At 40.5% G+C, this 27,202-nt stretch overlaps 1 protein-coding gene across 1 annotated transcript; it reads left to right on the top strand.

Moving 5' to 3' along the window:
- TTC1 (tetratricopeptide repeat domain 1) lies at positions 1 to 24,062 on the top strand. The gene is made up of 8 exons (XM_042447372.1): positions 1 to 127; positions 3,358 to 3,696; positions 6,635 to 6,695; positions 10,901 to 11,013; positions 12,121 to 12,157; positions 13,772 to 13,920; positions 16,330 to 16,384; positions 23,509 to 24,062. The coding sequence occupies exons 2-8, from the start codon at positions 3,385 to 3,387 to the stop codon at positions 23,643 to 23,645; spliced, it is 864 nt and encodes a 287-aa protein (XP_042303306.1). The 5' UTR covers positions 1 to 127; positions 3,358 to 3,384; the 3' UTR covers positions 23,646 to 24,062.
- Positions 24,063 to 27,202: the final 3,140 nt, after the last annotated feature.

Raw genomic sequence — 27,202 nt, 5'->3', positions numbered from 1 at the left:
ACGTCACAGAGGAATCTTGAGGGGAGCCTGGAATTCTCGTCTGCTGATTGGCCCGGGAGAGGGGACCGGAAGTACAACCCGGCCTCCGGCAGTAGTTGAAGTGAAGTGGAGCCGAGCCTTGGCGCTGGTAGGCGTGAAGGGAGTGGGGTTCCAGTGGGAAGCCTGGGGGGAACGGGTTTGGCGAAAGCGGGATGTAAAGACGTATACTAATAGCAGTAGCACTGCTGTCCTCCTCTGCCTTCATGCCTTTTACGATGGAAGGCAAAGCTGTAGCGGGGTTTTCTTGGCGGGTGTCTTCAGAGGGGGCTTTGCCATGGCCTTCCCTGAGGAGGCCGAGAGAGAGGCCCTCTGCCCAAGGTCACCCCGGGGGGGGGATCCGTGGCAGGTCTCCAGAGTCATAATAGTCCAACGGTCCAGCCATCATTTCCTCAGGCAAGGAATACTCAGAGGAGGTTTTGCCGCTTTCCTTCCTCCGAAGTAGAGCCCACAGCACCTGGGGTCCCTTGGCGGCCTCCCATCCCAGTGGGAACCAGGCCAGGCCCTGCTAAGCCTCCAGTAATAATCATCATAATCAATCATAATATTTATTTGTACCCCACCTCTCTGTATATGTTAAAACATACAACCCCCGACCCCAGTATCCCACCCCCCTAAAATACGATTAAACAAGTCATAATTAAAAAGCATGCTTTAAAACAGCAACAGACAGACAGACAGTGGAAGAGAGGCTGGGCCAAAAACCATAGGTATATACTACAGCTGATTCAACTTTATTGGTGGCTGGCTATCTATTCAGGAAAGGCCTGCCGGAAGGGATCCGTCTTAACAGCTTTTGTTGAAGCCGTTTAAGGTGACAGTATGACAGATCTTGTCTGGAAGGCATTCCATAATCTGGGAGCGGTTGCCAAAAAGGTCCTTTGGATGAGATGGCATGGTCCTCAAATGTTTTACCCTTGGGACACCCCACCTCAGTCCCTTCCATCTCTAAGGCTAGCATATACTCTACCTGGCGGACATCCCGTCCCCCGCAGCATAGTATGAGTAAAGATATTTGGTTTATAGTCGGCCCTTGGTATCCACTGGGGTTTGTGTCTAGGACTGAGTGCAGGCTGACTAGACGCCCTCCTTTTCCAGGACATGTCCTACATTTCAGCCTTCTGTCTGGGAGGGATTCCCAAAGGCCCTCCATTTTGAGAAAATGACACAGAAGCATGGATTTATATTTCTGTGAGCTTTTATTGGGTCATGCCCTCCCTTTCTCTTGAATGTCCTAATTTCCAGTGCCTTGTCTTCCTTTGCGGTTAAGACATTTGGTCACCTTGCCTCCAGGGATACTAAAATCCATGAATGCTCAAGTCCCATTAAATACAATGATGTAGTAAAATGGGGTCATATAAAATGGCAAAATCAAGGTTTGCTTTTGGGAATTTATACTGTGTGTGTGTGTGTGTTTGTGTGTGTATGTACACACACACACACACGTATATATGTTCAAACCATAAATGGTTAAATCAGTGGATTAAAAATCCATAGGCACAAAGGTCTGACTATATTGAATAGGCATGTTTTCATTCACACGTTAATGTGTATTCATAATTTAACCTTTCATAAGGCAATAACATCATTTGAATTAGAAAAGTTCTGTTTAAGTAAATTCGGTATTTAACACATGTGTAAATTTAACATATATAAAAAAATGTGAATGGAGGGATCAGGACCTCCAGGTTTTGCACACTCCTTGGGGATCCTTCCCAACTGTTGGAGAAATGCTGCTTTAGGGTATCTAGGCATTTAGTGGGAAGGCATTATTGAAAATCTGCTTCCTGCCAGCAGTGGAAAGTATAGAGGAAGGCCTCTCTTTCCTGGCAGAGGGATGCTTTGTGCTTTTAGTAGGTGACGTATGTCAGAACTGGTGGAAGTTGCTGGGGTCTTACAACGTATGAGGAGGAATTTCCTATGCCCTGCACCTTGGTTTATAAATACAGTAGTCTTATATGGGCTCCTCTTTCTGGGGCAAGAAGTGGTGAGTTCACATTTTCTAGATCAACATCCTTACCATGGTGCCAGCCACCTACTTTGTTTATCAGCCTTGTTGCTTTCTAGTACTAAGATAGGATGAGTAATGATGGCACTCTAGTTGTGTTTAGAAATCTTGCTGCCAACTGCTGGCTAGGATTCCTGGGAAATGTAAGCCAAACCAAAAATGTTGAGGTCACAGTTTCAGACTCCTGTCCTTAAGAACATCATTCACACTTTGAATGGCAGAAGTTACTGGGCTCAGCTGCAATACAGGTCTGTGTCCTCAGGGGGGGAAAGAAAGAGTGTCCACATCTTTCTTTTTGTGGTGTTAACTTCTGAAAGGTAAGGCATAGGTTTGTCAGTTAAATGAGAGAACATGCTTGGGAGGATGTGAAAGTCTTGAACAGAGCACAAATGTTGCATGTTAAATTCTAGGATTAATTTCTGCTCTCCCTAGCTGAGATGAAAAAGGCTGAGGAAAATACAGTAACAGGTCCAAACCTTAAAGAGCTGCCCTCAGTCAAAAGTAGATAGGCATACAGTACAGACATGGTATAGGCAGGGCAAACTTCATTTTTTCTGTACCAGAAAGTTCCAGACAGCAACAATTTTCCATTGTGTTTATGCAAAAAATTGCTAGTTTTGATTGTGATTATGTGTGTTTCATATCAAGATGAGAAACTGTCATGGCTGAAACATTAGTGAGAATTTTAAAGTAAAAAATTGAATACACTTGTACCCCACAGTTCAGTCAGAGGAGCTCCTACTTGAAGTGATGTGAAGCGTTGTTATTTTGATTATACAGGTAGTCTTCAATATCCATGGATTCAACCATCCATGGCTTGAAAATATTCCAAATTGTTTTTTTTTCCAAAAAGAAAACTTTGATTTTGCCATTTATATGCCATCTTACTGTATTATTGTATATATAATGGGACTTGGGCATCCATGGATTTTGGTATCCATGTGGGGTCCTGGAACCAACCCCCTGTTCCAGGTGTTGCTAGGAAGGAGAATGATGGGGTTTGTCCTTAAAATAATTTCCTATCCATACAACTTTGATAAGGGTGATTTGAAAGTGAGCAGTAAGCATAAGGTGGGATGGAATTTAATTCATAGCTGTTTTGATGTTTTATGGTAGCAGGCAAAGCTGATCCCATTCTTTTTTTATTAATGTGGTGGGAAAAGATTGTACAGAATTAGTTGTATACTTTAACCTGAAGTTGGAGGAGTGTGTATGTGAGAGTTGTCAGGCAGTGTCAACAATTTGTAGGTGTTCAAGACTTTGTTATCCTTGTTTAAGTTATTTATGAAAGCTATCCTGTTGCTTTACTTCAGGCAGAAAATCATCATAGCAGACTCAACATGGAGTCTGAAGAAGCTGCCTTCCCTGAAAAATTAGTTGAAAAATTGACGCTTTCAGAAGAACAAAACAGTTCACAAGCCAACTGCAATAATGTGCACTACCCTAAACTTGCCAAAGATGGAATGAATCAGTTTTCTGACTCAGAGGCCAGAGAAGATGATGACCTCTTCCATGACTGTAATGACTCTTTTGAATCAGGACTGGTAGAAGAGAATCACAATGAAAAGGCAGATACTTCAGAGGATCAAGCAGAACCAGATGAAAATGATTTACTACAACTGGAGAAAAATATGTCAGAGGAGGAAAAAGAGGTATGTTTAATAAAAAACTACATTTTAGGCTTGACCAACATTTTAATGCTAACCATATGTTCTTGGAAGGAAGTCCTGTTTATTTCTTCTGACAGTTTGGTCTGTTAAAACAAACTCTTGTAGCCTAATCCTTATCTTGGAAGTAAATCTTGCTAATTCCAATGCATTTATTCCAGAGTTTATGGCTAATTAAGTGTGCATTGAATTGCTACTTGAATGTTTGTCCGGGAATATTTTTACACTTGATATGCTTCTGTTTTAGTGAACAGGTTTGGAGAGGGTGGTGTTAAACTCCTTTTCTCACAATTTGTTGATGTTTGTTAGGAAAAGAAATCTATACACACAACTAGTTTTATTGTATGCAATTGGAAGCAATGCTGTTAGCTCCTGTGTGAAGTTGAAGGCTTTTATAGCCGGCACAGCTGTTCTGGAAGAATTTATCCTGCATCTGTGGCTGGCATCTTCAGAGAATGGTGGCATGTAGGTGTATGCAGTATATATACTGTGTGAACCTTGGTTGAGAGGAAGTGATTTACATGTTAATCTGTCTGTCGGTGAGTGGCAAGGCCTCAGGGTGGGAGGATATGCCAGGATGATTTGTGTCTATTTAATTAGTGCTCCATTGTCTGCTGCTATTAGCTCCTCTTTTTCTTAAGTATCTGTGACAACCATACTTGCAAACCATTTGTTTCTCCCTTACCAATGTGTTACTCTGTTTCAATTTGTATTTTCATTATTCTGTTGCACTTGTCACTGTCTATATTTCTAAAACAGAAATGGACAGAGGTAGACAATTTTATGCTGCCTGCTTTTTTAAAATTCATGAGTATGTGAGACTCTTAGATTATAACTCAAATTCTGAGCAGTTTATCTGCATGTAGTCTAGTTTTAGTTCAAAACAGGATTTACATAAGACAGCAACTAAAAGCTAAATTAAAAGGTGGTTGCTTTGTGTACAGCTCTTGTGATGAGATTAGACCCAGTGGCCAGAGTGCTTATGCAGCTGTCTGCCAGAAGCATGACTTTTCTTTTGTAGAGCTTAACTGTCTAGAATTTTTGGGATGGGGAGAACAGCCTTTGTAAGCCACATTCACTTAGTATCAAGACTATCCAAATGTAATAAAATGAACATTTGGGGTATTTTGTTAAGCTTCCCATTCAACAAAAGCAGCAGTATTTATGTCTAGCAGCTTTAAATGGCCATCTGGAAGGGGGACAAGGAAATCCTGATGTTGTAATAATTTTTCATAGCAGCTCCCAATTTTTCCTATTTCTGGTCATGCTCCTGTCTTTCTGTATAGACTCCTCTCTTTCTCTTTAATCATGTGGGAGAAGGAGATATACAAAAGTGACTCAGCAGGGTGTGTGTTTTATATTTGAAAAGCAAACCAGCTTTTCTACAAAGATAACATGCAGCTTGTATCTTGATTTGTAAAATATTCAGAATGCACAAATGTGTATATATTTGTTTTGGCTAATCATTAGGAAGCTTTTTGCAGTGTACTGACACCCTGACGATGTACTCTCTGGACTGTGTCTTTTTTGCTTGCAGTCCTGGTTAATGGCAGTTGAATGTTCCTAGGGAAATATACCTTTACCCAGTTGTGTGTTCTGGAATATTGTCCCTGCCTTATGGTTTGTTTCAGTTATTGACAAAACATGCATGATTAAATGTCATTTACATCTGGTGGACGTTATTTTGTGAAGTGGGGGGTTGGGTAAGGGAAAAATGATCTTGGCCTTTATGCCTCTACAAAGAACCCAAATAATTCTTGCAATAGTATATGGCTTCCATTGCTCTCTTAATACAGTATAGTTGTATTTGGTCTGGCTATAAAATGTGAAAAACCACCATATAGCCCTTCCACAGTCATCATCTGCAAAATATCTCAGTAAGGAGCCTTAGTATTTAAAATGGAATTAATAATATTGAGGGCAAACTCAGTCTTACATCTGAGTTGTTCAAGGATAATTGATTGTAATTTGTGCTGTGCATAAACAGGAAAGTTGATGCAAAGAGGAATAAGGAAACAGAACAATAAAGAAAGGAAAGGAAAAAAGTTTGGGCCTTGAGTGAAACTCGGAAAGGAGCAAAAAGGGTAAAAGATATTGGTAGCAGGATATCATAGTCTTTGCAATCCTTTCCCCAATCTGTTGGGTCAACAGCTACAATTTTATAGGATCATCCAGAGAATAAAATAATAGGCAGATCTTGAGGACGTTTACTGTAAGTATTGTATTGGTGGTAAATCAACAGAACCAGAGGGACAGAACTACGGAGTTTATTTTTTCTTCCAAGCATTGACTGCTTCTTTTCTTTTCCAAAGAAATTGTTCAAATTAAATTTAGACTTTCAAAATGCTTTTCTGTGTACCTTTCACTTTTACATCAGTTACATTTTCTTCTGGTGAAAGTCTTAAGACTCTTTGTGTTTTTAGGCTTAGATCTACAAAACACAGTCAAAACACTTTTAATTGCTGGCTTTGTACATGCCACTTTATGTTAGCCTTCATAGCCTTGTCTGTAAATTATTAGGTGATCACTCTGATGTTGAGAGTCAGAAAACTAAACATGTGTAAAGGATTTGTCATAAATCATAAATAAGCATGTGGTTCTATCTTGTGTGTGCAGAATCTTCCAAATACTTCAAGAAATATGTAGTTCTAGATTGTCCACAGGTAGCATTAAGGAACACTGAAATCTGCAGAACTGTTAATTGCTGTGGGTGGGGGCAATTATAAGAATGTAGCTTTGTGTCAGAAGTTAAACATCTTAAAAACTATTTGTAGAGGAGGGAGCAACAATAAAAAAGATTTTATTGCTATACTTGGGATTACATTTCATTTTGTTTTCCAATTTCAGAGGTATTAAACTGTTAACTATAGTATTTGCTCACTTCACATAAATATTGTATTCTGTGATCCTCTGTGTATTACAGAAAAGAAGAAATGAGAGCATGAAATTAAAAGAAGAAGGAAATGAACAATTTAAAAAAGGAGGTGGGTGCACTATTTTGTATCATAGATATATATGCTGTAGTTAGGGAAGACAAATGGCACTTAGTTGTCATCAGCCTTACTATCTGCCTAAGGCAGTGGTCCCCAAACTGTGCCCTTTAAGACATTTTGGACTTCAACCATGTTGGCCAATAGTCCGGGATAATGGGAACTGAAGTCCAAAGTCCCTTAGAGCGAAAAAGTTTGGTCTAAGGCAAGTACTAAGTGATTGCCCTAATTGTTGATGGGATGCAACTCTCATTCTATCCAGCAAGCATGGCCCATCAAGGGTAATGGAATCACAACCAGGGTTGGAAACCACTGCAGTATAGTGAATTTCGTAAACTTGACTGGATTTGGACAGGCACCTGTGGTAAATATGTCCCTAGAATTTTTCACTTTAGACTTTATTTTTGTAGTTTAGAATGTTCTTTTAGGCGTTGTGTGAGTTAAAAAGTTTGGGGTAATATCCAACATTGAATGAACAGAGGTTCACACCATAGACCTTGCTATTTCTCACCTCTGCACCTCCCTATCTCAAATATGCCCTGAAGAGTTGTATTGTCATTTGTAGTAGAAGTGGGTGGGGTGCTGGGATGAGAGAAAGTTACTCCTCTCCCTAATTTGTTGACAGAATCTTGCTGTCTGTGGAAAAACGCTAATTGGGTTCTGCACAGTGCCTGCAACCTTGTACTTAGAAATATTGCTGAACTCAGTGGGATCCTGTTCTGGTTAGATATGAAAATGATTCTTGTGGGATCTTTTAGATCAACAGGTTTCATATGGCATAATCTGTTAATTTCAAAGTAGTGCTTGTACATTTCTGTCTTGTGTCCACATGGACTGGCTACTTTTGCAGGGTCTATCTTTAGGGTCGCCATTATTGGCTGAAATCCTTTCTCAGTTCTCAAGAATGTTTTCTCTTAGTGGCAAAAGAGGAAAAAGAATAGTGTTTCTGTTCTTGTAGAGAGAATCTTGAAAAGAGTGGCAGGGTACTATCAAAAGTGCCCAAAACTGAAGATCAAATGGAAATAATCTCTGTTTTATTAGGGCTTGTATCTTTGGGAGACTTTCTAAAATGAGCCTGAGAATTTTTAGGGAACTGTCATGAAATCTTTCACTGTGACTCCTGTGACAATAAACAAGGGTAATGTCTCTCCTGTGATCTTCTACTCCAGGAATGTACAAATGAAAAATTAATTCTAATAGCAAGCAAAATATAGCAGAAGTGCCTCTAAGTGAATGATAGTGTCTTTACATTGAACATCTTCATCTTTCCCCCTTTATCCAGACCCTGAAGTGAGCAGGTGAGATTACATGACAGATCATATTGTTGCCTCATAGTTGACTTCCTCCACACTTTCCTTCAGACATAAAACATTATGCCTGTCTCCTGAGCAAGTATGCTGCACATAATTAAAGAACACGGAATATTTTCGCTCCAGGACTTTTCAGTCTCCACAATACACATCTAGTTCAAGTTTTTCTGTGAACAGATATTTCTGTAGCAGATCCATTTAGTTTTAATTGGCTGGGCTGGGGAAGAGATTAAAAGAGGATTCTGCTGAAGAAACAGGGGAAAACAGCAGAGGAAGGCAAACATGGAAGGTACAACTGAAGCAGATGAATGAAAGTTAAAGCAATTCTTAAAATGCTGCTGCCTATGTCTGCTCTGTTAGGCAAATACAGGATTACAGACCATGACAAGGTGAGTGATGCAACTGGACGTTGCTAATTGGGAAAGCAAGTGGTACCTGCTACAAAACATTGCAGTGTAGAGTTCAGAGTTCCCACGTCCCAACTAAGCTGTTTTCCTAGGATGCTCTTCCATTCTATTTTTCGTCCTTCAGTTCTTTTTCTCCCCACCCACAAGCCCACTTTGATGGTTAGAGTTCTGTGAATCTAAGGATGCTGAGTCCACATGGAGTTGTTTTGTTTTCCCCCATCCTGCTTTTAAGATGTGTTTTTCTTCCACAAAAATGTTTAAATGCTGCTTCAGACCCCAGGATAACTCTGTCTGCAGACAACTCCCTCTTGCATGTAGATGGTGCCATATTGGGTACATAGGGATTGGCAGTAGGTTAAAGAATTCATTATTAGGAGGAATCCACATATTTTGACAGGCTTTGGTAACCTACATTTTGTGTTTGCTATGACCGTGCAATAAAAGGGCAAAAACTTGTTTTGACATTAAACAAAACTCAAGACACAGTGTAGTGGTGTTGAGAGGGGGAGCTGCTTCCATCTTCACAAGCTCTGATGTGACATGTAGACTGACTCCTGTTGTACAGAAGTTTAGAGAGAGTGAGAAAGGAATGAGTCTGTGACTGCTTTTCAGTTATTGCTAATGCTTAGTATATTGTCAAGACCACAGATGATTTGCATAACTTTAAAGTAGATGATGAAGACATTGAAGTACAGTCAGCCCTTATAACGGATTTTTTTATACACGGATTCAAGCATTCACGGTTTGAAAATGTTAAAAAAAGTATAATTTTTAAATATCAGACCTTGATTTTCCATTTTTTATAAGGGACACCAATTTTCTATGTCATTTTTAATGGGACTTGAGCAACCACAGATTTTGTTATCCACAGGGGATCTTGGAACCAAACCCCAGCACATAACAAGTCCACTGTAATCAAAGATTTTTCATAGCTTAGCTTAGTCATTAATCAGAATGGAGACTGCCGTCAAGAAATCAGAATAAGACAAAGACCTGGAAGCGCATCTGTGAAGCAATTAGACAAGATCCTGTGAAAGAATTAGACATGTAAAGCCATGTAAATGAATACCAAATTTAGGATTCTCCCTGCCGTTGTATTTCCATTTTTATGTATGGTTGTAAAAACTGGACAGTGAAGAAAGCAGATAGGAAGAAAATTAACTCATTTCAGATGTGATGCTGGGGGAAGAGTTCTACCAATACCATAGGCTGCTAAAATACAAATAAATGGGTTCTAATGCAAATCAAGCTTGAACTTTCCCTAGAAAGATCACTAAACTGAGGCTGTTGTACTTTGGCTATATCATCAGAAAACATGACACACTAGAAAAGACAATGATGCTTGGGAAGATAGTAGGCAGTAGGAAGAGAGGAAGACTGCATTTCAGATGGATGGACTCAAGCAAGGAAGCTACAGCCCTGAGTCTGCAAGACCCGAACAGGGATGTTGATGACAGGGTGACTTGGAGGTCTCTCATTCATAGGATCACCATAGGTTGAAGTTGACCACAGTTAACAACAGCAACAACAGATGTGATTCTGTGTGAGTCAACATTTAGTTTATACACTAAAATTACATATGTGCTGACAGGAAGCAAACTCAAAAGGACAATAACTAGCAGACAACGTTGTGCAATAAATATACACTTCCCATGTTGACTGAGTCATATTTAAATTTAATCAGTTCACAAATTTCGAAGCCTCTTTTCCCACAGTCCTAATTAATCCTATTGCTATAATATTTTGAACTCAGTAGCTGCAGTCGAACAATTAAACATACTTAAAGCAATTGAAATCAGTGAATTTAAGCATGCCAAGGTCTGTATTGGATTGAGGTCAATGTGTTTCCCAGGAAATGTAGCAGTTCCTCAATCAGTAACTTCATCCCTTTAGCCAGGACACCAGTGTTCCTGATAGGTGTAGTATTATCTCTGGTAGAAAAATGCAGTTCCAACTTAAGGAAAACTTTGAATATTTAGACAATAGGATCCTTGTGTCCCTGGCAGCAATTCTAAATTAAGTGTTGCTCATGCTAGCTTTTTGATGGAACAGATCACTGAAATCAACAGGGAGTTTATATTATCAATAAATATTTGATAAATTCAGTTTCTTTCCACAGTTTCAGCTGTTAGCGAGGCATTGGTACAGTGCATATTTCCTGAGATGGTTTGAATAAATATTAAAATTTTATGTAGGGAATAAAAAAATACTTCATCTTGTTAGGCTCATTAATTTTTCTTTTTGGGTCTGACTGTTGTTGAAAGGTTATATGCGCAAACCTTTTTCCAGTTGCAAAGGAAGAAGACGCTTTTATTATAGTACAAAAATAATAATTGCAATGTGGGTGTTGAGTTTTCATTATTTCTACGTTGGTTGTTGATTTGACGAGCATTTTAATGAAATTATTGAAACTGAGGGGGACAAAGTATTAATTTTTGTGCATGACCTTCTCTGCTTTTCTAATGTTTCATTTAAACTCCAGACTATAAAGAAGCTGAAGATTCCTACGCAAGAGCCCTGCAGGTTTGTCCAGCCTATTGTAATACGGACAGATCCATTTTGTATTCAAACAGAGCTGCAGCAAGAATGAAACAGGTAAAAGCTCGTTTCCAAGACTGTTAATTGGCAAGAATCGATTTGATGACTACCAAGTTCATTATCTCTATCAGCTGCTTAAGTACATAGTGGTTAATTTTGTTCTCTTAGAAGTTTTGCTCTGGGTGGGGAAAATACTAAATTTTAAAAAAGGAAAGTAGCTAGAACCTGTATTCCAAATAACTAATCAGGCATATCAACTCTGTCTGTTGTCAGGCTTGAGCAATTGTGTTTCACAGGGTGAGTTTGGCAGCACTTATCTAATGAGTGGGCAACCTTTCTTTCACTTTGAAGTTGTAAAGATGACCAGAGATTGTTTGAGCAACTATGCAACTATTTGTGTCACCGTCCCAACTTCAAAATTGGGAGTAAGATTGCTAGAGGCAGTCTTTGCAATGCAGGAGTAAACTGGTGTGGTGATAAAGAGACGAGTCTTTCCTAGAGCAAATAGAGTAGAATTTAATGTTCTCTCTCTTTCTCACCCCCCCCCCCCCCAGCAATATGCTCCTTGCTGTCTCTTCCCTTGGAAGGCAAGCAGGAGGGGGTTGAATGCTATTGCTGGAAAGTATTTGTTTCTCTTTCAAGCAGTGGCACCCACTCCCCCTCACTATCTTTTTTGAGGGAAAGTTGGATGAGGGAGAGTCTGCTCCCCTGAAGAAAAGAGTGGCTCTTTACTTGAGTTTCTGCATGGATGTTAAACATTATAGAGTATAGACCCGTAAATAACTACTGAGGGTGATAAAGTATTAGTGCTACCTATCACAGTCATGATTAGTTGGCCTCAACTTGTGTTATGCTCAATATGACTTGGATTACTTTTGTTTTTCAGTAAATGGGGAATCCTTAGTTCAGATTATCCTCCCTTGAGCAACTGAGCACACTTCCACACTGTGGGTTTCTTTCTAGGAGAGCTTGCTCACAAATACCTTCCTTAGCCTCTGGTTTAGCTGGCTTTCTTTCCTTGTAGTTTTGGACTAAGACAGCCAGAACACACCCTTTCTCTTACGCTGTAACATAATCTAAAATTTGGTGAATTATTTCCATATTGTTATGAATGCTAGAAAAATAGTATGTGGTATTGAGTGTCTCTGCAATCTTTTTTCCTAGGACAAGAAAGAAACTGCCATAAGTGACTGCAGTAAAGGTACTGTTTTCTTGTTTTGTGTTCTTTTTGGTCATGTGCCTGTTTCCATTGTCTTTGTAAAACAAGGGCAGAGAGTGGTCTGTGGATTGTCTGCAGCCCATGGACCCCTGAATGCAGCCCCAGGTCCCCCAAAGCCCATAGACCCTCCAAGTATGCATGGGGGGGGGATAAATTTTTGGATTATTTTTCACCTGAAAACTAACTCAGAGTCCTGCAACAAATGCCCATAAATGCAACATGGTTTCCTTGCCCCAATCCCCCAAGAATTCCCCAGTTCCCTCCGAGGAGGGAAAAGTCAAAAGATCAACCAATATAGTAGCTGAAAGTGATGTCATGTCACTTGTGGTCTGAAATGCGGTAGTGTGGCCTACTGGATGGACATGGTTGGTTAATGTTCCTTGCTCCATCTGTAGTTGCCTGCTCCAATATAGGGTATTGTGTTTGTTTCTGTTCACTGGATATGGAAGAGAATACACATACAGTGGCAAGCATCACTGGAATATGTCTTTTGTTGGGTACAGACTAGCCAGTGGAACTAGTTTCCACCCCCTGAATCTTGTTCTAATTTAATGTTTGAGATGAGTTTATGTCAAGTGCCTGTGTGGCAGGTGAGGCTGTGGTTAAGGATTGAAATAAGAGAAAGTACTGTGAATATGTATCGTAAACTTGTATAAGTGTATGCATTTTTAAAGGAGATAGAGAAGGAATATTGGTTTAGGGGACACTGCATGTCGGTTGGTTAAGAAAGGGAGCAAAAACCGTGTGACAGAGACTTTGATTGTCTGTTCCTGCATGGCATGGGATTGGACTGGATAGCCTTTGTGATCTTTTTCGATTCTGTGATTCTATGTAATGTCCATACGGATGGAAAGATAAACAGCAACAGGTCTAAATTGAAGTGGATCAGCTTGTAAGTGATGAAATCTATCTGTCCAAAAATAGGAGTTTGGATTAATTTATCTTGAAAACAATGTTATTGGAGGATTTTAAAGAGGATATTTCTGGAAGTCTCTGGAGGGAGCTTTTCTACCAGTGTGGTGGATTAGGCTGTAATGATTAGAGTTTAATCCTAGAGAAATTTCCTCATAGGTTGACTGTTGTAACTCACTGTGGATTGACCTTGGATCAAGACAGCACCCATGAAATACCTCAATTTAAGTTATCATTTGTTAATCATGTTTTCAGTTGGCATTTTAGTCACAAGAAAAACATAAGGCATTAGATGTTGAACAATGTTCATTATGAGTAATAGACTTTTAAGTTTGTGGTTCAGTCATGTGCATATTTACTCAAAGTCAGTCATGTTTAAAATGGTGCATGCCTTTTTGCTGTATTGCACTAGGTGTATCCTTTGTGGGGTGTTGCAGTAATAAAAGCCCGATATACTTTTCTCATTTACATTTGCTTACTATATTATTTAATTGTACATCAAAGTTGAACATTAAAAAGGGTGGGATTATGACTCTCTGTGAGCAGGATCTCTGCTGGTGACAAGACTGGCTCATGTTGGATGTATTCAAGCAAAGATAAACACAACAAGAACCTGCTAAAAATGCTCAAAGTCAAACGTTTTTATTGGAGGGTTCATACTATTGCTTTATTTCTCCTTTTTAGCCCTAGAATTGAATCCAAATTATATCAAGGCACTGCTGAGGAGAGCAGAGCTGTATGAAAAAACTGAAAAGCTAGATGAAGCTTTAGAAGACTACAAAAACCTGCTTGAAAAGGATCCTTCAATACATCAAGCAAGAGAAGCTTGTGTGGTAAGCTTCATGAAGCGGGGTGGAGTGTTAGGTGGTTTCTAGTGGGAAAGTTGTCCACAAGTCTTTTAAATAAAAATACTTCATAGATATTAATGACCAGGATAGCAATCCTTCCTGATTTTAAACATGCAGAAATCTTAGCAAGTGACTTCAGTCCCGTTGCTGTCTAAGCAGAAGGAGCTGTCATAAGAGATGAGGGAAGGCTAATCTGACACACATCTTGAGACTGAACTCAGTTGTGATCCAGTGTGGCACTCAAGAACTGAAGGATGAAAAATGCCCTAGTTTGGTTATGGACTGGGCACAGAGTTCTTAGTGATTAGTTTCTGTTGATGGTGAGGCCCATCTCTGTGCAAACTGTGTGTGCTGCAATATCCCCAGTTGCTGCTGTGTTGTCTCAGTAGTCCTGCCTACCAAAGCATTAATGTCCATGGTATAGAGCTGTTTTTCCTTTGTTTGGTTGACATTCTGTTTGTTGCTTTTTCTCAGATAAATGCTAGGGAATACAATTCAGGGTGCAGTGTAGGAGAATTCTGCCAGAGTGATCGAAAGCAAGAAAGCAGCCCTGATTTCTGCAGTATTCTGAGAGTTTTTGGTGCTTGTTACTTCCAGAAATTTCAAAACGTGGCCAGGCTGTATACTTCTAATAAAACGCTTCCCTCACCACAAAGCTAAATTAACCTGTGGGATTCATTGATATGAAAGTTGTGAAAACTAAAGATCAATATGAAGTGGATCCAAAATGTTTTCTTCAGTGTAGCTGTGGGATTCATCATAGCAATCCACATGGTGCTTGGTTTGCTGTAGGAACCCGTGTTTGATTTGTAAATGCATTTGTTTTATTTTGTTTTGTCTTTTGTAGTGCTCCTCCCACTTCTTTCATAATTTGCTTTTTCATTTGAGGGTGGGATCCAGATAACTATTTAAACATGAGTTATTTTTTTTACAAAACTCAAGCATCACTCCCCAAATTAAGATATTCCTTTATTAAGTGACAGTATCTTTCTTACCACACACAACATTTAACTATTAGTTTTTAAAAAGTGTCTGTAAAACCTTTTATCCTGTTAACAAAATGTAATATAACAAATATAATAATGTTTAAATGTAAAAAATGACAGCGTCTGAGGGGCATCTTATCTTTCTATTGTATGACTTGAAAAAATATTCAACCATAAATTTTCAAGATGGCTTAAGACACAATCAGAGAACAAATGTGGGGTATGATCCATCCTTTCCTCTGCGTCAGCAATTTCCACTAAGCTCAGTGTAACAATTATTTTTCTGTGCCTTGCTTAGGATGTGTGGTGTTGAGTAGTAGCTCTATGCTGGCCATTTCTTAGAATGGAGACCTGAGTACTCCCTGAGTTGTGCGCTCCCTGAGCTGCACCAAGTGGTGTAGAGCTATTGAATGACCTTGTGGCCGCATCTTGTTAGTAACATACACAAGTGTGGGGCAAAGTATTTATACAGTTGGCTCTCCTTATCCACGGATTCAAGCATCCATGGCTTGAAAATATTCAAAAAAGTATAAATTTCAAATAGCAAAGCTTGATTTTGCCATTTTATATAAGAGATACTATTTTGCTATGTCATTGTATTGAATGGGACTTGAGCATCCACGGATTTTGTTATACATGGGAGGTTGTGGAACCAAACCCCAATGGATAACAAGGGCCCACTGTATAGTGATGGACATATGCTGCTGACAGGAGCAGAATTGGGATTGTGCATTTGCTATTGTGCAGGTGGATGCACAAAAGGTACAATTGCTCAGTGTGAATGTACAATGGAGGTATAGTGAACTGCAAAAGACCACATAGGTAGAGGGAGCATAGTACCTAGCAAACCAACCATACAACCATACAAACCAACCATACAGCCATATTACTGTGCAGCCAGCCAGCCACAAAGATGTAACAAAGCTATACGGGTGTTCCTTTCCTAATGGATGAGCCCTGTTGGCTTGATAGCACATTGTTTCCTGGTGCCAACCCATTGTATCTCCCTCCACCTTTGGCTCATGAGGCCCTCTGCTGACATTCCTGTTCTTCTGTGCCTTGTCATTGCAGGTAGTCTAATGGGGCCCATCTCATGGATATGTCTTGTGCATCACTGGCAATTCTGTTTGAGGGATTGCATACTGCTAGCATAGCGTTCATCCTTGCAATGGGATATCTATGCTACACTGAACAGACGTAGATTGTCACCTATGGACAATGTATATGGGCCTTCTCTTTCACGTTTTGGCTAGGTCCATTGCAGTGCTTTCAGTTAGTAATGATCAGCAATGATTGTTTTTTTTTCCTCACTAAGTGATGGTTAAACTGTGTATTATGTAGCCTGAGTAAGAACTAAAAGTGTTGCCCAGATTGTCTGCAAAACTGATCCTCTGCTTTTCATTTTTAGCGACTGCCAAGGCAAATAGAAGAACGTAATGAAAAACTTAAGGAAGAGATGTTGGGTGAGTTGCTTTGGTGTCCAGTTTGCTTGAGTAGTATCATAGAATCATAGAGCTGGAAGAGACCACAAGGGCCATCCAGTCCAACCCCCTGCCATGCAGGAAATTTCAATCAAAGCATCCCCGACAGATGGCAATGTAGCCTCTGTTTAAAGACCTCTAAGGAAGAAGACTCCACTACACTCCGAGGGAGTGTGTTCCACTGTTGAACAGCCTTTACTGTCAGGAAGATCCTCCTAATGTTGAGGTGGAATCTCTTTTCCTGTAGCTTGCATCCACTGTTCCAGGTCCTGTTCTCTGGAGCAGCAGAAAACAAGCTTGCTCCTTCCTCAGTATGACATCCCTTCAAATATTTAAACAGGGCTATCATATTACCTCTTAATCTTTTTTTCTCCAGGCTAAACATCCCCTGCTCCCTAAGTCTTTCCTCATAGGGCATGGTTTCCAGACCCTTCACCATTTTAGTCACCCTCCTTTGGACACGCTCCAGTTTCTGAACATCCTTTTTAAATTGTGGTGCCCAGAACTGGACACAGTATTCCAGGTGGGGCCTGACCAGAGCAGAATAGAATGGCACTATACTTCTATTGATGCAGCCTAAAATCGCATTGGCCTTGTTAGCTGCTGCATCGCACATGTTCAATTTGTGGTCTACTTGGACTCCCAGATCCCTTTCACACGTAATCTCATTCAGCCAGGTGTCACCCATCCTATATCTGTGCATTTCATTTTTCCACACTAAGTGCAGTACCTTAGATTTCTCCGTGTTGAAATTAATTTTGTTAGCTTTGGCCCAGCTTTCTAAATATATTAAGGTCATTTTGAATTTTGATCCTGTCCTCTGGGGTATTACCTACTCCTCCTAGTTTGGTGTCATCTGCATATTTCATAAGTATGCCCCCAATTCTTTCATCCAAGTCATTGATAAAGATGTTGAATAGCACTGGGCCCAGGACAGAACCCTGTGGGACTCCACTGGTCACTTCTCTCCAGGATGAAAAGGAGCCATTGTTGAGCATCTTTTGGGTTTGGCCAGTCAACCAATTACAAATCCATGTAACAGTTACTTTGTCTAGCCCACATTTCACGAGCTTGTTTGCAAGAATGTCATGGGGAACATGAATCGAAATCAAGATATACTATATCCACACCATTCCCTTCATCTAACAAGCTGGTAATTTTACCAAAAAAGAGAGAGAGAGAGAGAGAGAGAGAGAGAGAGAGATTAGATTTGTCTGGCATGACTTGTTTCTCTGAAACCTGTATTGACTTTTTGTGATTATGGCATTGCTTTCTAGATGTTGACAGACTCTCTGTTTAATGATCTGTTCTAGAATTTTTCTTGGTATTGAGGTAAGACTAACTGGACGACAATTGTTGGGATCCTCTTTTTTTTTTCCCCTTTTTGAAGATGAGGACAACATTTGCCTTCCTCTAGTCTGCTGGGACATCTCCTGTTCTCCAGGCGCTCCCAAAGATTATTGCCAGTGGCTCCGATATGACATTTGCCAGTTCTTTTAATACCCTTGGATGGAGTTCATCTGGTCCTGGAGACTTATATTTGTTTAGGTTAACCAGATATTCCTGTAATACCTCTTTTACTTATTATGTGCTGAAATTCCCCTATTCTGTCCTCTGCTCCATTATCCTTTGGTTGAGCAACCTTTTCCTTTTCTGAGAAGACTGAGGTAAAGAAGGTGTTGAGTATCCCCTGTTAGCATTTTGCCATCTTCTCTACACAATGGCCCTTCTTCTTCCCTTTGCTGCGGACATACCCAAAAAAAGCCCTTTTTGTTGTTCTTAAACTCTAGCAAGCTTGAGTTCATTCCTCTTTGGTGATTTCCCCATTTTTCCATTTCTTATACATGTTCTGTTTAAAACTTAGCTCAGTTGAAAGTTCTTTACTCATCCATCCTGGTTTCTTGAGACTCCTCCCATTTTTCTTCCTCATTGGAACTGTTTGAAATTGTGCCTTCAGCATCTCCCCCTTGAGAAACTCCCATCCGTCTTGAACTCCTTTCTCTTTTAGTATTCCTGACCATGGGATCGCCCCCAGTATTTCTCTAAGGTGCGTTACAGACTGCCTGAAAGCGGCGGTCTGCCGCCGCCACCATTAGCAGCGCCGAGGAGCCCCAGCGGCCAAACCACGAGGCTCCCCGCCGCCGCAAAAAAGAAGCGCCAAAATGGCGCTTGTTGTTGTGGCGTGCTAATGACATCGCAAGGCGCCAATGGCGCACTCGCGGTATCATTAGCGCTGCGCGACATTCGGACGCTAAGTGTCTGCTACGTCAAGATTTTGTACGTCCCCGGGACGTACTAGGGTTAGGGGTGTGCGTAACCCTAGTACATCCTGGGGGTGTACTTTACGGCCGTGCGTAACGGGCCTAAGTTTACTAAAATCAGCTTTCCTAAAGTCTAGAATGCATGTCTGACTATGCCTGGCTGCTCCTTTCCATTGTATAACAAACTCCAGGAGTGCATGATCACTCCCACCTAAGGATCCCACCCCTTGCACTCCATTAACTAGGTCATCCCTGTTGGTTAGGATCAAATCCAAAATAGCTGATCCCCTTGTTGCCTCTTCCACCTTTTGGACAATGAAATTGTCTCCAAGGCAAGTGAGGAATTTGTTAGACCTTGAGGATTTGGTTGAGTTTGACTTCCAGCAAATATATGGATAGTTGAAGTCACCCATCACTACTACATCTCTCCTTTTTGAGTGTGTGGTCATCTGTTCTAGAAAGACATCATCCAGTTCCTCAGTCTGACTTGGGAATCTGTAGTAGACTCCCACAATAGCATCCCTGTTCTTTCCCTCCCCTTTATTTTTATCCAGATGCTCTCCACCTGGCTTCCAGGATCAGTGTCCTGGATCTCTTCACTGGTGTAAATGTCCCTGACATATAAGGCTATTCCTCCTCCTTGCCTGTTTGGCCTGTTTCTCTTGACAAGGTTATACCCCTCTATTTCTACATTCCAATCATGAGACTCATCCCACCAGGTTTCAGTGAGGCCTATTATATCATATTTGCTTTGTTGTGCTTAGAGTTGAAGTTCACCTTGCTTATTCCCCATGCTCTGTGCATTAGTGCAAAGACATTGCAGACCATGGGTCCCCTTTACTTGTTGGCTGTGCAAGGTTTTTTTGCCTCCCACTTTTGGGTCCTTGCACTGTTTGTCTTGTTTCCTCCATGACATAGAAGTTGATGGTGCTTGGTGAAAGGCAGAGCAGACAGTATCATGGCCAGCTCTTCTCCATTACCCTGCAAATACAGAAGCTCCTTTTTGCTTCAAGATTCTGCAGCTCAGGCTTTTAAAAGCAGGTGTGAAAACAAACAATACTGAGCTCAGACGTGATACAAACCTCTTCTCTTAGGCTAACTACTCATTAGATTCTTTAATGAAGGCATTGTCAGTAGTAAATAGTAATCTTTATGATAAAAAGGTTTGATTCTTCTTGTTGGCAGGTGGTGGTGTGGCCAACATCTGAAGGTATTTTAAAAAAAAATAACGTAGTATAGTCTTGTGTTAATGTCATGATCATTGAACCCAAACTTGAAGAATCAGGACAGCATATTAGTGTAATTTTAACTAATGCTTTATTCAGGAATCCAAGATAGTGGTTGGCCACAGACACATTGTCCCCAAATCAGCCATTTAAGTGTTCCCTCAACCCCCTTCTCCCAGCCTGCAGCCCACATCCTTTTCCCCACATCAAAGGGTACTTTAAACCTGCTGCTTTTCCTCCAACTCTCCCATCTCTCATATCAATTCATCTCTCCCAGGAAACCAGATGTGGTCTTGCTTACTATCAAAGTCTTACCTCAAAAAGCCAACAGGGCCATGAGCTACGACTCTCCCCTGCCATTGTCCATTTGTCCCTGCTTTGCATTTCCAATTTGTCCCAAGTATATTCCCTCTCTGTTTCTTGTTTCCCTCCTTTCACGCTTCTCTGTAGTTAACTATAGTGCTATTTCCCCACATCACATTTCTTGTTTCATTATATCAACCTATTACTACATCACCCTATTTCTTGTCATGCCAGATCCATAACTTCTGGGTATGACAGTTCTTTCCTTGAACTTCTGTGTCTATGGTGCTTTAACTAGGTAGAACTGTTCCTTCTAACTGGTCCTAAAACTTCTGGTCCCAGGCCAATGTTGTTCTCAATTCATACAAGCTGGAATTGTTTGACAAATGTGGAGCATGGCATGCTTATCCAGTTCACTTTACTCTCTTGCCCAAATGTTTAGTTTCATTTTAGAGTCTTCTAGGAAATTTTACTTGGGCACCATTGTTTAGCTGTTATGCTACTCGTGCAATTTCTAGATGAAGACAATGTTAAATGGCATCCTTTCTTTCCAGAACTGAAAGAACAAGGGTTATTGTTAAATAGTGTAGTCTTTAAATATTTTAGTTATAAATAATACATTAAAAATGGATTACCATTTGCAGACAAAATAGTAATGTATTTGAACAAATAATCTTGTGTCTCAAAAATCTTTTCATTGGCCATATATTTAACATTTCAGCAGCTGAGCTTGTTCCTGTACAACTTACAGCAGAACAAGTCTTGAAGCATGGTGATGGCTTTTTGTCATGATGGCTATTTATTATTATTGTTATCAGAGGTAGATGTTTATCACACTATACTCTTAAAGTGCTACTATTCCACTTTGACTCCTCTAGCTGCCTCCTGTTGCATTCTGGGATTTGCAGTTTTAAGGAGGGGTATTTAGAATTCTCAGGCAGAGAAGTTCAGCTCCTTAAAACTGCCAATCCCAGCATGCAACAGGAGGCTGCTAGAGGAGTTAAAGTGGAATAGTAGCACTTTAAAAGTATAGTGTGATAGACATTGTAGTTTGTTTGAATATCTTTTGATGGGGGAACTTGAAAGAAACGTATGTACTAGAGCAGTGGTTCTCAAACCTTTTTTCCTCTGGGTCCCTCTCCTGATTGAAGTAGTAGATAGGATTTTGTCTTTCCAAAAGAACAAAGGGAAAGGATAGGGGTTTAACTTTGCTGTTTCCAAAGACAGACTCTTCAGCAACCATGGGATTTTGCCTTTGGAAACAGTAGGAGAGAAAAGGATTTTAACTTTGCTGCTTCCAGAGACAGAAACAAGGGATTTTCCCTTTGGTCAGAGCAAAGGGGGAGGAAAAGGTTAACATTGCTCCTTCCAAAGACAAAAATCCCACTAGCCTTAGGATTTTGCCTTTGGAATGAGCAAAAGAAAAAGAAAGGGCAGTAGTGAATTTTGTTCTACCTCCTTCTCAACCTCTGCCATATACACACAAACACCAGTGGCACCACATCTGAGGTCTGCACCCCAGCTCGAGAAACTGTCACACACTCCTTAGGGGGGCACACTCCACAGGGTATTCAGAGCTGATTCACAAGACTAGACAGTCATGAAGAATTTTAGAATGCAGGCCCTGTAGTACAGTATTTCGTTCCTTTGTGCAGGGGTAGGCAACCTTTTTGAGCGGGGGCCAGGTTGGTGTCCCCCAGACAACGGGGGGGGGGGGGGGGGAGCCAAAAAATAAATAATTAAATATATAGGTAGCATTTTCAAAGTAGGACACATTTTTAAAAAATTGAGGACATGCCAAAAATTTCTGATTTTTAAAAAATGTAATGAAATGCATCTTTCTTAGGCATGTTCAAAATGGAGGAAATTTGGCCATTTTCCTAGACAGATGGAGAAATCGACTTCCCTTTCTGGCCAACCCCCCCTCCCCCATTCCAAACCACACTTCAGCATTGAACATGGCTACTATGGCAATCTCTTGCATATTTCAGAGGCTTATTGCATAACCAAACTCTTTGGGTTTCACACTGAACATGGCAGGGGTCACATGGCTATGCATATTTAACATGTCAAGGTGGCCTGACAAGAAGTGATTTGCCCTCGGGTTCAAATGTACTTCTCAGAAGTGTGTACTTGGTCAAGGGACTGTGGTTTTGTCAGGGATTTGAAGGGTTAAAACACAGCACACAGGGAAATGCTTGATGTGTGTGTGTTTGGCCATGAGCATTCATCAGAGTGGCAAGGCTGATCAGCACAGCTGAAGCTCATTGGCTCAAGGACACTTCAGTGTCCAAGTGCATGTAGCCATGGATGATGAAACATGTGTCTGGATTGCACAGGAGACACATGACATGGTTACACACTTGAACTCACTGGGTTTGGGAGACCACATGGTCTGGAGACTATATAAACCCAGGGGTTGCAAGGGGTAGCTTGTGGGTTTGTAGAAGGAGTTGGATTGGTATGGTTTGGAGTTTTAGAGATCTAGTTTTGTATTATAGCACTGTGAATAAAGAGCACTTTGGGGACTTTGTTTCTTTGGTGGTTTATCAGAAGAAGCTACAGCATTGATTTGCTGTGTGCCCCCCGGAGGTTCCTGCATTGCTGCAGTTCCTGGAAGACATCCAGTTGCTGTCATCCCAAATTGGACTTTGGAGCCACCCTTCTGCTTCTGGAAATTTGCCAGCTCTGCTCCAAGGGTCTGATTTAACCCCAGGACTCATTTGAGTTGCTGACAGTGGTTGTTGGACCCCAGCAGTTGCGCTGACAGGTTTTTCTTCACTGCGCATGAGTTTGTAAAAATCACAGCAACTTACATTGGCCGTGCCTCTGAAGCTGGCTCATATCAATATCACCATCACCATCCTCCTCGTCCTCCTGCTCCTCTTCTTCTTCTTCATCCTCCTTCCTCCTCCTCTGCCTTCCTCCCTGTGCGGCTGCATGTGGGGCCATTGCCTCCCCTTGCCCGCCGCCAAAGGCCCCGCGCACTTCCGCGAGAGGCCAAAGGCCCCACGGGGCCTTTGGCGGCGGCAGTCAGCAGCAGGACCGAGCAGGGGCCGGTCCCAACAGCTCGGCGGGCCACATGCGGCCCGCGGGCCGTAGGTTGCCGACCCCTGCTTTAGTGCCTAGGATCTCACTGTAAGTGCTTTACAGAATATAATCACCCTTGTATGAACAACCGAATTCTTGTTCCTTTCTGTACACATCCTCATTCTAAACATCCATGCAGCAAAGAGTACATTCCTTCAATCATTTTGATTTTGTGAAATTTCTTGTATATACAGTATTAGAAAACATTCTTTTTCATGTATTGCAGGTAAACTCAAAGACCTTGGAAACTTGGTTCTCCGCCCTTTTGGCCTCTCAACTGAGAATTTTCAGGTGAATCAGGATTCATCGACTGGCTCATACTCTATTAACTTTGTTCAAAATCCAAACAACAATAACAGATAACATAAACACAGTCTCTTTCTGGTAAAAACTTGGCTCTGGTATCTTCACAGATGAATGCAAAAATGGATGAATAAACATCTAACATCTTTACTGAAATGGGGGGGGGGGGATTGAACGTAGTCGTATGCATTTTTCTCCTGCGGGGTCCCTGCAGGTGTGGACAACAGAAGGATGCAATCTGAACTTTGTAGTAATATACTTTATTTGGGCCTTCTGCATTCTCGCTGGTAAGGAAGGGGAGTTTGGCATTAATCGAAAAATCCAGTATAGCCGTGCCCATAATTGAAGTACAGTACAACCATTTTGTGTTTTGTTAAGTTTGCAATTATATTTCTGCATATGAGGAAGAGGGGGTTGATTTTCTGTTCTGAGAATATACTTTTATCTTAAGTGTAATAAAACATTGATGGTACTGCAGGCTGCATTTTTGACTTTTTATTCAAAAATACCATATTAGTGCTTTTCAGGTTTCTGTAAGAACTGTTAACTATTAAATAACATGGATTAAATTGTTCTGGTGTGGCAGAGTCCTGAAATGGTGTAAGCAAAATCCTAAAACAAAACTAGCATTTTCTTTCCAGCAGTTGACAAATGAGTGAAACACGGCAACCTGAATTTGTGTCATTACAAAAAAGATTATAAAATACTTTTAATATATTTACGCTACCTGTAGGTTGTTGTTACACTAGCACAGGAGTAAGCAAAATGTAGCCTGTGGGGCCCAGAGGTTAAAATAATTTGGGGGAGGGGGTATTTGGCTCTAAATGCCTTTTAGGGGGTGTGGCAGGCATTTTTGACACACACCCCAGCCATTTTAGGTATTTTAAAAATCAACACAGGAAGTGACCTCTACATCACAACTTTTTTTTTTTAAAAAAAGCTCTCTCTTAGGTGTAAAGGCCTGGGTGGCCCCCCAAAATATAAAATGTAATGTCCTCCATGCTTACTAGAGGGTGCTGACTGAGGGTGCAACACTCCAAGGTCTTTGGGAAGGAGATTTAATACACTGGCATAGCCTGACCCTGTTGACCACACTTGTGTTAGCAGGTATCACTATCACCCCCGTCCAAGGTGACCAGGCTGTATAAGTAATAGTTCAGCATTTGGAGGGCCACAGTTTCTGTGTCCTCACTGTATCATTTACATAATGGGATAGAGATAGCCAGCTGCAGAATGGTGTATCCAGTACTGTTCTCAGCTAGTCAAGTTCAGACACATACAGATTCCATTTCAGTAAGGCTATTAAATAGGCTGCGCTGAGAGGAAGCTAAACATTCAATGCTCTGCAATAAAAACAGATTTTTGGTACCAGGACATCATGTTGTATAATAGTGGGAACAAAACCACTGTAGCTTAATCAGCGAGCAGTATCCTGGAACACAAAATAGTAGCTGAAGTGAGGGGAAATTATTTTCTCTTCATGCTCCAAAGTCAAAATCAATACCAAATGGGTTGGCTGTAGAGAGGACACTGCACCCAGGGTGCCAGCATTTGAAGAGCTACAGCAGTTCCACTGGTAACTGATGCTGCAATGCTATGCTTGCCCATTCAGAAGTCGCTTCTGTGTTGTGAAGGTTTTTGTCATTGCTATCAAAGAACCAGAGGAAGAAAAGGCAAACAAAACTGCTTGGTATAATGTTTTAAAAGTGCAGAGAGAAAAAAAATCAAGGCTTTATTTGAATAGATGGTATACAACATTCTTGCACATTTAATTTCAAGCAAACTAAAGGTTGAATTATTTTTCCTTATTCAAGTCTACCAAATGAAGGAGGCATAGTGACATAATATACAGACATAAAAGGCAGCATGGAGCAAAGCTTAAATATTAAGCAACTAAAGCAAAAAGGTGAAGAGCAACACATTACTTCTACCACTAAAATTCCCTGACAATATCATTTCAAAGTGAAAAACAAGGTGGTAGCTTTTTCTCAATTCTTCATGAGCAAGTATGAACTAGCCACCAATCTTTATTTTCCCCTAAAACTTACCCTCCCTCTTTCACCCATAAGATAGAAACTTGCAGCTCTCCCACCTCATACTGTGTTATGGATATAAAATGGGCAGTGTTGGTGCTCAAGAAAGAAAGGAATAAGAACACTGGCAAAGAGTTGGATGTAGTCTAGGCAGGCACTACTGGCTCTCCCCGTTATCCATCCAGATAAGTACCCTTGTTTTTATAGTCTGACACAGTTTTCCTGAGTAGAACCTATCACTTTGTGCCACAGTTACTCCCAAAGTTTGCCTCTTCTCTTGTGAAGTGAGACACACACACCCTTTTAGATAAAAAGGGTGGTCTAAAGCAGCATTTTGTTTCTGGAGGTGAACTAAACTGTGCCAATTCACTTCAGTATTTTTTTTGTTCTCTTCCCCCAATTGATTTTTAATCTTACTGAGTAATAAATTTGGGGACAAATCAATGCTGTTCCTCTTTTGCTTCAACTGCAGTAGAAATACAGCAAAACAGTTGTTTGCCATCTTTTTAAAAGCCACCTGTTTTTTTTTTTTATGAAAAGTGGTGCAGCTGAACCTACTATTAGTCATCTTGAATGTAAGTTTTTTTTAAAAGTTAGGTGGACTCTGTTTATAAATAATTTTGTACACATTTTCACAGACTATTACGAAATCTTCAATATAGAACTGTATTGTAATATACTTGTCATATATACTTCCCATGTTTAGAATGCTATTTAAAAATATACATCTGTTGCCAAATAAAGCCAAGGGAAACTCCTGATTGCAACTACATCCATACAAATTACAAAGCCTATACTTCAAATTGTTGTTGGCTGGTATGGGTAACTATGGAAAACAGACATTTTCTGTTAATCTGGCAACAGTTATCCTAATGCTGTACAAGACAGACCAATCCATGCTTAGAAGGCATCCTTGTATTTTCATGGAATCTTGGTATTTGTGTCCCTCTTTGGATTGTGCATTCATTTTTGACACATCACCCTATCTACTGGTGAATCCTGCTCTTGTGTTGAGAAAATTAAATGCAAATTAAGAAAGCGTGCTTACTTTGAAATTAAGATGGAAAAATATTAAACAAATAGGTCTGTGACAGTGGGAGCAAAATTCTGAAAGTCAGGTATACCTACTCCCATTGAAATGTAGAACCATATTGCAGATAAATACAGAAGTTTGAAAGAGCTGATAATTATTTAATGAGGGAAAGGGTATTGGGTCAATGTAAACCATCTTAACCTTGGAAATACTAAAATCTCACCTACCTAAAGCTAACTGTAGGTAAGTCCAAGTGGAACATATAAATTATGAGAAAGTCATGACAACATAATGTGCAATATCACTGTGCTTGAAAGGGAATGTCATGACTTTAGCTATCTGTTAGAATCTCATTTTAGCAAATCCTGCTCTTTATAGTGGATACTGTTAAGCAAATACAACATCTGTGCACTGTCAGTGATGCCAGCCTCTCTGACTACATTTTAAAAAATATCTTCTGGCCCTCAAATGAAGAGTTTTTACATGGGAAGATCTTTGCTATAACCACTTAAGTTACATAGAATTCACTATTGCCACCATATCTCTATGGA

Source organism: Sceloporus undulatus, chromosome 2 (genome assembly GCF_019175285.1).
Source record: "Sceloporus undulatus isolate JIND9_A2432 ecotype Alabama chromosome 2, SceUnd_v1.1, whole genome shotgun sequence".
In the NCBI taxonomy this organism is placed as follows: Eukaryota; Metazoa; Chordata; class Lepidosauria; order Squamata; family Phrynosomatidae; genus Sceloporus; species Sceloporus undulatus.
Note: the sequence above shows the minus strand (reverse complement) of the source record. Positions and strands in the feature narration are given on the sequence as shown.